Source organism: Cajanus cajan, chromosome 5 (assembly GCF_000230855.2).
Source record: "Cajanus cajan strain Asha chromosome 5, NIPB_CcT2T_4, whole genome shotgun sequence".
In the NCBI taxonomy this organism is placed as follows: domain Eukaryota; kingdom Viridiplantae; phylum Streptophyta; class Magnoliopsida; order Fabales; family Fabaceae; genus Cajanus; species Cajanus cajan.
The window spans coordinates 17,098,054-17,111,013 of NC_138521.1; the positions used below are offsets into that span (position 1 = coordinate 17,098,054).

The 12,960-nt window shown below is 35.8% G+C and overlaps 2 protein-coding genes across 2 annotated transcripts; both read right to left on the bottom strand.

The window, feature by feature from the left end:
- Nucleotides 1–6,180: 6,180 nt before the first annotated feature.
- LOC109789220 (RING/U-box superfamily protein) lies at nt 6,181–7,863 on the bottom strand. Its single transcript, XM_029269403.2, has one exon. The coding sequence runs from the start codon at nt 7,344–7,346 to the stop codon at nt 6,420–6,422; it is 927 nt and encodes a 308-aa protein (XP_029125236.2). The 5' UTR covers nt 7,347–7,863; the 3' UTR covers nt 6,181–6,419.
- Nucleotides 7,864–8,811: 948 nt separating this feature from the next.
- LOC109789225 (Zinc finger (CCCH-type) family protein) lies at nt 8,812–12,385 on the bottom strand. Its single transcript, XM_020348131.3, has 3 exons — nt 12,143–12,385; nt 10,780–11,998; nt 8,812–9,393 (listed from the first exon to the last, which is right to left on the bottom strand). The coding sequence occupies exons 2-3, from the start codon at nt 11,624–11,626 to the stop codon at nt 9,113–9,115; spliced, it is 1,128 nt and encodes a 375-aa protein (XP_020203720.2). The 5' UTR covers nt 11,627–11,998; nt 12,143–12,385; the 3' UTR covers nt 8,812–9,112.
- Between the last annotated feature and the right edge of the window lie 575 nt (nt 12,386–12,960).

A 12,960-nucleotide genomic window follows, 5' to 3' on the forward strand; every position in this document is an offset into this window, starting at 1 on the left:
TCTAGAAGAGTCAATGAGAACATGCCACATGACAAGGTGCTAAAAGTGTGACTAGTGTGTGGAACATGTGACTTGTTAGAGTTTGTATGAAACATGAGAGCAAGTGGACCACCTAGTGGATGTCCACTTTGAGCTTCACAAGCTCCCCACTTTATCATGGGTCGAACAAGCCCAATAAGCACATATCCAATTTATAGTTGCACCCCTTAAAATACTAATTACACTCCTAAAATGAAAATTACAAAGAAATAAAATTCCTATACTATTTGACCTAAAAATAGAAGGTTAAAATTAAGAAAATTTTTACAAGGAAAAATATTTACAAAGAAGGGAAAGTTAACTACTAAAAGTGACCCAAAGCCCAATAAGAGTTTGGCCTTCTTCCTCAAAGTCTAGTCCACTCCTCTTGGTTCTTTTTTGGAATTGGCCCCTAAGCATGGTTTCATCGCCTTTACCCATATCCACTTCTCCTTGTGTTGATATTAGCATGAACTTTGTCTGTGGTCTTCTTAGAACCCAAAAAAAAATGAATTCCTTATTTGTGCTAGTAGGCTATTTTAGCGAGATGAGTCACTTTATTCCTTACCACAAAGTGGATAATGCAAGTAACGTCTATAGGATATTCTTTAGGAAAGTGGACAGGTTGTATGGACTACCCAAAACAATAATTTTAAATAGAGATGCTAAGTTCCTAAGCCATTTTTGGAGAAGACTAGGAACTAAGCTAGTTTCTCTATTACTTGTCACCCTCAGACATATGGGCAGATAAAAGTAGTGAATAGATTTCTTTCTACTATGTTAAGGGAAATATTGAAAGGAGACTACAAGTCTTATGAATACCTTTCTCATATAGAGTTTACATATAACATGGTGGTCACAAGACCAACAAGATATCTCCTTTTAAGGTTGTATATGGTTTTCACCTTCTCACCACTATGGATTTGATCCTTCTAATTGATATTGTCTATTTCTTGCATAAAGAATGAGCATCTAGGGCAAAGTTTGTAAAGAAATTACATGAGAAGGTTAAAACTCAAATACAACAACAAACAAAGGGGTACACCAAATATAACAACAAGGGGAAGAAAAAGATAATCTTTGAAGAGGGGGAGTAGGTTTGTCTCCATCTTAGGAAAGATAGGTTTCCTACAAAGAGGAAGTCCAAACTTAACCCTATAGCTTTCCAAATCCTTCAAAGAATAAACAATAACGCATATAGGCTAAACTTTCCTAAGGATTATGGATTCAACAACACTTTTAATGTATGTGATCTTATACCTTTTGCAAGTTTTATAAATGATGAGGAGAAGCTCAGTGATTTGAGGACAAATCCTCTTCAAGAGGGAGGGGATGATGGAAGAGTCTTGACCAAAGGTCCTACTAAAGCTATGGCTAGGAGAATCCAAGAAGATTGGGCCCATAATGAGGTTAATGAGCTTAAGCTCATTTTGAGCTACAGGCTACTAAATATATAAGCCCAATATCTTTTATGTACTTGTGTATAATTTTCTTATTTTAGGCTTGTATTTTTGGCCAAGTACACTAGAGATTTCCATGTATTTTCTTTTGTGTGTAAATATTGGACATAGTAGGTGCAACTAACATTTGGATCAAGGATTAACACTTGAATGAATTAAACTACTCACATGGTCTACCAAGTGGAAAGGTGAACATGGAGTAGCTTAATTCAATTCAAATATTAATCACATGATGGCAAACTAGTCACGCCTTCCTTACTTGCCACATGGCATTGCCTTATAGGCTTATTTGAATTTAGGAACACATGATGGTAAGTTGAAGCCAAATTTTGAATTCAAATTCTAGGCACCTAGCTCACCCTTATTATGCAACCATGATTCATTCTGAATAATGCTTAGCCTAACTTGCTCCATAAGCTACCTAGCCCAATAAATTTCCTTCTCTTGTAATTTCATGCCACTTTTGAGCTCTTACATGAATCATTTATGAAATTCCTTTTCAAATTTCTCTTGTTTTCTCTAAGGATAATTCTACCTCCTTAAGTTCTTTCATATAGAAAATCCTTCTTGTGGTAAAAACATCACTTTTTGCTTATATTTTCTCAAGGAAGGTGGTGCACCTCTAACTCTTTTTCTCTTCATTTGTTTCATTTTATTTGATGATTTGATCCATGGAAGAAGCTTAATAAGGAGTTAGGATTCAAGTTTAGAAAAAATCGCCAAACATTTCAACCTTGAATTCCATTATTATGATACAATCAAATTTATATAGTCGAGGAGTATGTTCACAAAATAACCTTAAATTTTCCTAAGGGCATTATTATTTTTGAGTGGGTGGTTATGTCATTTGGATTAAAAAACATCGGGGCTACATGTTAAAGGGCTATGAATCTAGTTAATATTTCATTATTTGATTGACACAAGTGTGGAAGTTTCTATAGATGTAATAACAAGTCATCTGATTTTTGATGGTCATTTGTGGAGTTCACCTTTGAGGAGTTCAAAAAGGTATTGGCATCCCCCTGCAAGTTGATACCACCATTAGATGTGGGGCATTTAAAGTTATATATATTGGCAGCAAAAAAATCCATTAATTGTTTACTATTTTAGGAAGCTAAAGATGGTTTAAAGAGTTGTTTATTATTTGAGTTTGCTCTTGCAAGCTAAACTTCAATATACAACTATACAAAAATTATGTTTATCTTTGTATTTTTCTTGTATTAAATTGGAATGTTATCTATAAACCCACAAAATATTGCATATTAACATGTTATTCATGACTGCTTTATCTTGTTTTATGATTAGGTTTTGGAAAAACTTCATTTTTCTTGTTAATTGTGCAATAAATAGGAAAAATACTTACAAAAATGAAATTAGTATACTTAAGGGACTAATAAGAACAAATTTGAACTTTGAAGCTATGCATAGTCATGCTTGATTGAAGCACAATTGTGTTTCAAGAGGAAGCACGACCATATTTGCCAATATGCACGATTGTGCTTCCCCATGGAGCATCCTAGTTGAGGAAGTATGCCCTTGGTTACTAAGAATAACTGTATTACTAATATGTATAATTGTGCTTGAAAGTTTTCTCTAATTTTGACTATAAGTAGGGATATCCAAATCATATTTTAATCATCTAATTTTAGTTCTAATCTTTAGATTTTTTTCTTTCTTTTTTTTTCCTTGTTGAGATTTTGTAAGAAGCTAAAAGTCAAACTCTCTTGAGAATGATTCTTCCATTTACAATTGATTCTCTTTTCCTTTGTTTTGTGAATTCTAGTATCATGTTAGGTTATTTACATATCGTGTTTCGTGGCTAGTTTTCATGTTTTAGGGTTGTGATGTAATTGTTCATCATAAACCCCTAACGATGAATTGAATGAATTGTTTTTGGTATTATTGTATTATTTGAGTATTTTATATTCTTATCTCTTTCAATTGAAAATGCATTATCAAACTCTTTTGGTTAATATAACCCTTAAATAATTTAATCTTACAAATTTGCACGATCAAACTTATTTCTTAGTTTCTAATTGAATTAATTTTATTAATTAATTCGCTTCTATGCTTTTATGTTTTTGAATGGATCAACTTCTTATAATCATTTTGAGATTTTCTTGAAACAAAGGTTGTTGACTTACTTAAATAAGGATTGTTAACAATTTCTAGAGTAAATTGAGAACAATGTTTTAGAATTTGTGAAATTTATCTCGAGAGGAATGAAAGATAATAAGTCACAATTTTAAGGTTTTTAATCTCTGAATTTCAATCAATCTATTTTTTACTTGAAATTCATAAATTGCTATCACATTCTGACTATCAATCTTATTCCTTCAAACTTGATGGAGTCTTGATTGATGTCAACTCCATGGAACCTTCAAACGTCTCTTCTTGGATGTCCTTGAACAATTGTTCAAGGAAGAGATTTGGCCAAGTTGAGGCGCCAATGAAGAACAAGGATAACTAAGCTCCTTAAGTAGAAGAAGTGAGATCACCTAGAACTACAAAGAGGATAGCTCAAGGTAAATTGGAGATAGCACTCTCCTTTAGTGACTTCGATATAGAGAAAAGGATTTTAAGAAGAAGAATTTTCTCATTCAATTGCCAAAGTGTCTACAAGCAACGGTCATAGAGAATTTATAGGCCTAGGAAGTGTGTGTGACAAGCTAGACTTAACCTAAGTTTAAATTAAACCATGGTATGATTTAAGTTAACCTTAGGTGCCAAAATTTGAATTCAAATTCAAATTTTGGAGTCCGGCCATGTGTTTGATCCATTTACATGTTATTTGGTGTGCATTTGGGTGGCATTTGAGTTATGCCATGTGCGCCTTCCTCTAGGCTAAATCACATGGGTCAAATGCAACTTAAATGCATACTAAATGGCATGTAAATGAATTAGCACACGTGCTTAACTAACCTAATCTTAAAATGGCCGAAAATTACAAGGTCCAAATCCTATACTACTTGGCCAAAAATACAAGGCCCAAAAACAAGAATTACAAGCCCAATGGGCTAAACTTAATCTACATGGATTTTAATGTGTAGCTCAAGTAAAAAGAACTATGGACTTTTCCTTAGCACTGGTTCATTCTTCATGCATTATCTTGGCCATGGCCCTAGTAGTTGGGCCTTTGGCCCATGAGCATCCATCAAAACTTCTTAAAGTTAAGATTAAATTGATAATTATTTGAACTTACTTCTTTGATTCCATATCTAAATTTTATCCATTATTATTATTACGATAAAACACGATTATCTTTAAACATATTTTATATGCAACATTATATTTTTTTTGCAAAGAGATCTATGATGTATGTAAGATTGATGTAATGAAATGGGCCCACAAATTATGAGTTCTTCACTTAATTATTTAACTTTAAAGGCAGTCAACGATCGAGCTTTGGCTGATTTCTTGGCACAACATCGCTGGTTAGACACCCAAGATCCATTTGATAGAACAATATCATAATTGGCAACCAAACATTATGTTTGAAGGATTTAAAACAGACATAGTCGCAGGGGCAGACCTTGTCATACTAGCCCTAATAATCAAATAAGAAAGTTTACTTGTGAACTACCGTACCAGCCGATTGTTCCAACAATCGGGATGAATATATGAGCCCTAACCCTTAATTTTAGGTTTAAAAATATAGTTAGCCACAGGGGTTGCATCAATTGAAGGGTTAGGTTATTAACAACTAGTGGTTATATGAAACTGTCGCCCAATTATTAAAATAGTTTACGGATGCTAAGTTCTTGTATTTCCCAGGGAAGAAAACCAAGACGCAAAAGACTTGGCCCAACACGCCTCTATTTTTAACATCTTAGAGGCACCCAACAAAGCTGATGTTTTCTGGTAGAACAATTGTTTTAGACACCAAGTCAGATTGGAGGCAACAATTGTCATCATATTTAGAGAATCCGGCTAAGGCAATCCTCATGTTAAAAAGGAAAGCGCTAAAATAAGTGTTATTAGATGGAGTTAAAAAGGAAAGCGTTATCATGGACGGCTAATTTAATTGTACTCACTACACTAAAATTAATTTGTGTGACAATTAATTTATTCTTTATCAGCCATATAAATGACTACTATTATTTTTACCAGCATAATGGCTGGTGTATCCAGGATTGCTAATATTATTATCAGTATTTATATAAAATGCTGGTAAAGACCTACTAAATTATCGAAAAAACTTATTCTTTTTTAGTAGTAATTCTAGTAGTCATTTTAAAAGCTATTAAAAGTTATTTTACCTATATTTCTAGTTGTCTTCTATTTATATAACTGATGTGGGATTTGTAAGATAAAAGTTATCTTCTATTTATATATTTTTTAATTGCCTTGTCTCTTAAGAGATGTGAGATTTATAAGGTAACAGTGAGTGATTTGATATCAATTTAGAATAGTAAATTAGGAGTCTAACTCAACTTTATAATATCAACTTATATGATGATAGTTGTTACCCACTATATATACTATCTAATAATCTTATTTCTAATTAATGTGAGACTTAAGTTTTTTCTAATAAATAATTGTCGCTAATAATAAACTTTAGTATAATATAAATACATTTTTAGTGACTATTATATATTAATCATTAATATTTTTATTATATAATTAAATAACGATAATTAAATTATTATCATTAAATAATTCTCTTTAATAACAAATTTTGTTATAGTAACTATAGCAAACATTACACTACTAATCAATCTTATTATTAGTTTGACTTTTAATGGACATGTTATAAAAATCATGGTAATTCCGTTAACCATAATGCATAACAAGTTAACAACCTATCTACTTTACTGCAACGTGCCACTTTCCTCAAAAACCTAGTATCTTTTATCTATCTCAAAGTACACGTAAAATTTTAAAAGCAAAATCTTTAAAAACAAAAGTGAACTCAAGAAGAAGAACATTGACATGCGGTGTTCAAGGTTCTTGAGTTTGGGGAGGGGAGGAGCACCCGGGTGATCGGGGTTGAACGAAGCCACAATTACTACAAGGTTCAGCAGCAGCAATCCCCACCATGTCCTTAAAACTCGCACAGCTCCTCGTACAATTATGCCTCACTCTCAAAACATGCTCCGGCAACCTCAATGTATACTTATCATCACCCTTCCCCTCACCCTCCTCGTCTCTAATCAAAACTATCGAGTGCCCCGTGGAGTGCGACCGTACAAACGTTTGTTCCGGTTGAAATTGAATTTCATGTCCACCTTCTGCAGCCTCTTCTCCTTGTCCTTGTCTTTGATTTTTATTGTTGTTAATGTCGTTATTATTGTTATTGTCATTGTTGTTATTATTATCATTGTCTTCTCTCACGTCTATCCTAACGTCCTGGTTGATGGACGTGACCAGGACGTCCTCTGGGTCGACGAGCTTCTGCGGCTCGTCGACAGCTGGGTGGTCAAGGTCACGTCTACAAACGGGACAGGTCTTGTGGGAGCGGAGCCAGAGGTCGATGCAGTCCTGGTGGAAGACGTGGCAGCAGAGGGTCAAGAGGCGGAGCATGTTGTCGTCCTCGAACTCGAGCAAGCAGATGGCGCATTCGAGGCTGTACTTCTCCTTGCGGAGGCCCTTGACGGAGGAGTAGGGGAAGGTGGGGAAGAGATGGAGCAGGGAAGGGTCGAGGCCCCGAGGGGGGGAGCGGTGGGGCGTGAGGCGAACGAGGGAGCCCGATGCGGTGCGTTGGAAGGCCCACGTTTGGATCACGCTGGTGAAGCAGTACTTGCACAAGTACACGATGCTGAAGGCCACGAAGCACACCACCAGGATGCCAAGCGTGAAGGCTATCAGCGCCGGCGGGGTGTTGTACGGCGGAGCGGCCGGTGCCATTTCGTACTCCGACGTGGACATGGCCGCGGCGACGACGACGACGACGGGAACGAACGGAGGACTGAGGGCTCCGGGACTGCCTTATTCCGGACCTTTCCTTCTTCGTTGTTTGCATGGAGGAGAGGGGTTTGAGTTCATACAAGGGGGGCGAATGAAGCTTGGTAATGTTGTTTCTTTTTCTTTTTCCTTTTTTCTCTTTTTTTTTTTTTCTTTTGTTGCTGTTGTTGTTACTTTTTATTTATTTTTTTTGGTTGAGGTGGGATTCTAGAGGACAAAATGTAAAGAGAGAATCAAGGAGGTATGTCAATGGTTTTCTATGAGTAGTAGATGGTGAGTGGGGTGGGTTGGTTTTGAGCGAGTCCTTATGACAAGGACCACAAGACTAGTGTCTGAACACCATTTATTCACTTTGTGTGTTTATAATGCATGAATATGTAGACTGTTTGATGTGTGTAAGGAAAGCCAATATTTATTCACCCTGTATGCTTTTTTACAAAAAAATAATTAAAATTTACAATAAACATTTTTTAGTATTAAAATTTATATTGTATTTAAAATTCACAATAAACATTTTAAATTATAATATAAAATTATTTGTAAATATTGACAGTCTTAATTTAAATATATATTTAAGTTTAATTGAAAAATTAAGATTAAAAAATTGTTTAGAAGATCAAGTATACACATAAAAATAAAAGGATGGTAGTTTGAAATGATTAGGAGTAACTTTTTAACTAGTTAGGAGAATTTCACAAAATAAAAACAAAAAATGGTTATGAGAATAATATATGGAATACACATTTTAAAAAATATATATTGAAAGTATTTAATTAAAAGAATGAAGAGAAATCTTCAAATTATTTTAGTATAGGGTTGTTCTCTAAATTTTATATTTCAATGAAAAAAATGTATGGTACCTTCGATTTTTTTTATAATTTTTTTGGCATCAGAAACTCCCTTCCGTGCCCTCTCTCCCCGTTAGTATGCCTAAACTCAAATATTTATCGACTCAAAAAATAACTACCAAAATTCTTAAATTTCTCTGCTCTCTCCCCTTATGTACCAAAATTCTTGAATTTCTCTGGATACTATTGCAACTCTTTAATTTACATCATATTATACGCTACTCGAGTTAAAAGATAATTCCAGTAGTTCACAAAGAATGTATATTTATTGTGTTGGATAAAAGGACTATAACGCTAATTTATCTCTTCCTATTTATTTGTTGAGCCCAACCAAAACCCAAGGAAAGAAAAAAGACTAACGACACCTGAACACCCTTTTACTACTACAGTTATTATCTCTCCAGGTATCAAGTAGCATTCCAGAAGATATGACAATCAAACGAGACCGAAATTGCTTGTAACTAGTCAAATTTGAGTCATTCCAATCCAGAAAACTATTTAGTGTGACATCAATATGGAAAATAATAAAGGGGTTTTCATTGCAACAGGGAAACGTGATCCTCTACGCGGTAGCAAAACAATCCCAACGAAAAAGATCTTGTTAAAATAACAACTACGGGATACCATCGGATGCAAATACAAGGAAGCTATTGCTACATTCAGACGCCAGAGAAGCAGCGTATTAAGGGAGGTGAATACGCCACCTAACATAAACGTACAATACAAAACAGTTATAGGAACTAAAGTGCTATTCCCATTGGAAGTTAAGGATCATAAGATAATTAGCTAATAAAATAACATGTGAAATGAAAATCTTTGCGTATTCAATCTCATGGTAATACATAAGCCGCATCAGTCGTTTCCATGACTGGGATTATAACTCTATTCGATGTCATCAATCCAATCACCGTATATCCTACTGATTTTATCTGGACCTTTCCACTTATGATGAGTTCTCTGTCCTGGTCTCTGAATCACAATGGAAGGCCTTTGTGACGGGACTCCAATATGATACACATCAGAATGAGCAACAGGGGTAGCTGCTGCAACCACATTATCAGCAGAAGCTTTTGAAGGCACTCCCTTATTTGTGTCAGTTGAAACCGCAGAAGCAGCATCTCTATTTTCTCCTTCCATAAGACCACCTCCATATCTGTGCAACTCTGGTTACAATATCAAAGTTAGATGTGTATGAAAATGGCTTACTGGTTACTAGCCACATTTCTGACACAAAAACAATTCAAGCCAGCAAAATGCTGGTATGTGCAAACATCAGAAAATGTTCTCAAATGTACTACACAAGGCAAAGCAGCAATTCACTGAAAGTGCAAAACAGTATCACAAGCAGTCCCACGCAGATATTCAAATACTGTGGATGAACATTTAAGAGGTAACAATAAGTACAGCATGATTTAGTTTATGTTTCTCACACGGTTTTGCATTCTCCATGAAACTTCCTAATTATATTTATTAAATTACTAAAAGATTAAATATAATACTTATTTGCCTTTGCTTCTGATCTTTTACACCATGTCATTTATTTTATTTAAAATCAGAAAGCAGCACAATTTGTTGATTTGGAAGCCAAAATATATATATTTTAATACGGTATGTGATGCTCCCAATATAAATTTATTGAGGAGGAAAATAGATTGCCAAATTTAATTCATCTGTTGCATTTCTTGTTTCTCAACTGTCTGTTGCACTGCCCTAAGTTAACCATGTTTCAGTATCCTGAGAGGTACTACCCAGCTTAACTGTAAGTCTGTATCCTGAGAGATACTATTTAGTTGGAGAGAACCCAGTGTTTGAGTTGTTACCTAAATCAGCTTCTTCTCATTAGGTCTTGCTCCACTTGTAAGTATCTCAAAGGACAGATTATTAGCATGTGTCTTTTAACAAAGTTTCCTTTCCTTTAGTGAGGCTTCCTCTGTGTACACTTTTCTGAGAGCTATAAGGAAGTAAGCGGTGCCCTTTATTCATTCTGAACCCGGTACTTGTGAAACTACACTTTTCTGATCTCTTTCGAACAGTGTTTTTTAATAGAAAAGGAAACTCAGATATTTAAGCATGCAAATCATAGGAAAAGTCATAGCAATCTCAAATTAGGAAACACATTGTCAAGTAAAGGATACTTGGAAAAAAAGAGAAATCCATATCTCCAAACTTCAAACTTAAAATGTTGTTCTCTAGCTGTAGATTTTCAGTTCTTTGTTATGTCTTTCATTGTGCAAAAATATAAGGAACCATGCATTCCCCTGGTCATAAGCATGTTTCTCTGGTATGCAAACATACTGTAACAAAACATTCCCAAAATTACTCAAGTTGCCACAACATGCTTCAATAATATGCTTAATGAAATACATGTATATCAAATTAATAAAAGACACATGTAGTCATGCCATACCCTTCAAATAAAATCAACAGAAACTATTGCTCTACTGACCATATTAGAAAAGGAAATCTAACATACATCAAGTGTCACCAACATACAGATTTTGCATCCAACAATTAGAGTTTCCAATTCTAGCAGCATTACGGGGTTGTACCTGTGCTACCATGAGCAAAATGGCATTTGTTGCCAAAGGGGCAATACCCAGTCATCTCCCACTTATTGCAAATCCTGGTTTTCCAATTAGAGGGCTTCGAATTGGGCCCATTCCCAGCAGCACTCGCCGCCGCACCGCCGCCGCCGCCGCCGCCGCTACCACCACCCCCACCCCCACCCCCACCACCACCATTGCTACCGCCGCCACCAGCATAGCCACCAGGGCCCAAACTGATGGCGACACTCTCGCGGTTCTTGGATTGCTCATCGTGAAGAAAGGTGCAACTATCGCCATAGGGGCACCCTTCCTCGGTGTAGAACTTCTTGCAATGCCTGCCCTTGTAGGAGCGCTGCATCATGTCGCCAGCAAAGGTGGAGGAGCCAACGGTGGGAATCTGAAACTCCTCCCGGGGCTCCGTCAGGACGGCCTTCTCCTCCTCGTGCGCCGCCACGATCTCCTGCCAGTTGGGCGGAGGGCGGCGGAGCTCCTCGATGCTGTGGGCGAAGTTGCAGTTGGTGATGTAAGGGCACGTGCCAGCCCTGAACTTGCAGCAAAGCTTCGTCTTGAAGAACATCTTCCCAATCGCCTTCGACCGGTTCGAGTTCCCCTCCTGCTGCGAGTTCCGCGACTTCTTGCTCGGAGGCTCGCTCCCCGAACGCGACCGCGCCTCGTAATTCGAGTTCGACGCCGTCGTTTCGCCCTCCCCGTTGTTGCCGCTGTTCCAGAACCGGTACTCGTCCTCCGTCGCCCAATCCGCCTGCTCGCCGGACCAGCTGTCGCCGCCGCCGCCACCTCCCGAGGCGGCGGCGATTATTTGCACCACGTTCCCCTCTCGAGCGTAGTCCATTTCTCGCGAACGAGGCAAAACCCTAACCAGATTTTGACCTCGGGGCTCTCTCTTTCTTTTGCTCCTCTGCGGAGATGCACGTTTCGGAAAATCCGATGAAACGGTGACGTAACTGGTAGCTACCTAGGAGTGTTCGAACAGAGCTGGGGAATCCGACATAGACAAACGGATTTTTTTTTTTTTTCCTTTCTTTTCTAAATACCCTCTTATTGGAAAATCCTGTTTGATATCTAAGATAGATCCTGTTGAGGATGAAAGGGTGTTGGAGGAACAATGGAGTGTGAAAAAATGGCAAAATTTGGTGCAAGATTCACATCAGCTTCACAAAAGGAGTTAATTTATGGCTCCGACCTGAAACTAGATCTGAGGGCACTGCGGTGAAGAAAATGAGAACAAAAACTGTCAAATATTTGTAAGAGAGAGAAAATAATTGAGAAGAAATTGGATTTTCAAAATGTGTAATCTAGAAGAAGTGTTCGAAGTTCGAACTAGAATGAGTTAGAGGATTTTTTTTACCTGGTTGGTTGTATTTGCTGTGGACCGAACGGGAGTGGAGAAACCCAAGCATTTATTTATTTATTTTGAAGGCTAAGATTGCCTCTTAGCTATGCAATGAGCTGAGATATGGTTACGAGAGAGTTGACGATTTATGCATTTATAAATGGTACGGAAAAACGAGAGATTGCTCTCCTTAATGTTTGTCCATTCATAGGCATATTTTTTATGGTAGTTCAATGCACATTAAATATTAAATTAATTTTTTCTATGATTATACTTTGATTATTATTTTAAGTTAGTTAAATTCATATTTATGATAGTAAAAGCGAATAGTAAAGGAGAAATAAAAATAATAAAGGTTAAAGATGTACTTTTAATCTTTTTATAATATTAAATATATAATTATGATGTTTGAATTTTTAATCCTATAAATTTGATGTTCATATTTATAAAATTCGTAATTTTGATCTATTGTTAAATATTTATTTATTGATTTGATATCACATAAATGACACAATAATTAATATTTAATAATATTTGGACTAAATTTTATTTTATTTTAAAATTAGGTAAAAATAAGATGAATTTTTTTTTTGGTAAAAGTGAGAACTTAAAGTATAATTTAGTTCAAATATTATTAATATTAAATATTATTTCCATAATAAACATCGTCCTAAGTTATTTTCTACAACTTAAAAAAAGTTATTAAATAAATAAAATAGAATAATAATTTTACAAAATTAATCTCATGATTAATCTCCTTTGTTAGAAATGATGCAATACAAAATCACTTTCAAGAATATTGTTAGGGATATAAATAGAAAATAGATACTTAA

Excerpts from the sequence above, each read along its gene's own strand:
- LOC109789225 (XM_020348131.3), bottom strand. The coding sequence starts at position 11,626 with ATGGACTACGCTCGAGAGGGGAACGTGGTGCAAATAATCGCCGCCGCC. Across the intron at positions 9,394-10,779 it reads TTTTGCTCATGGTAGCACAG|AGTTGCACAGATATGGAGGT; the intron begins GTACAACCCCGT and ends TATTGTAACCAG.
- LOC109789220 (XM_029269403.2), bottom strand. The coding sequence starts at position 7,346 with ATGTCCACGTCGGAGTACGAAATGGCACCGGCCGCTCCGCCGTACAAC.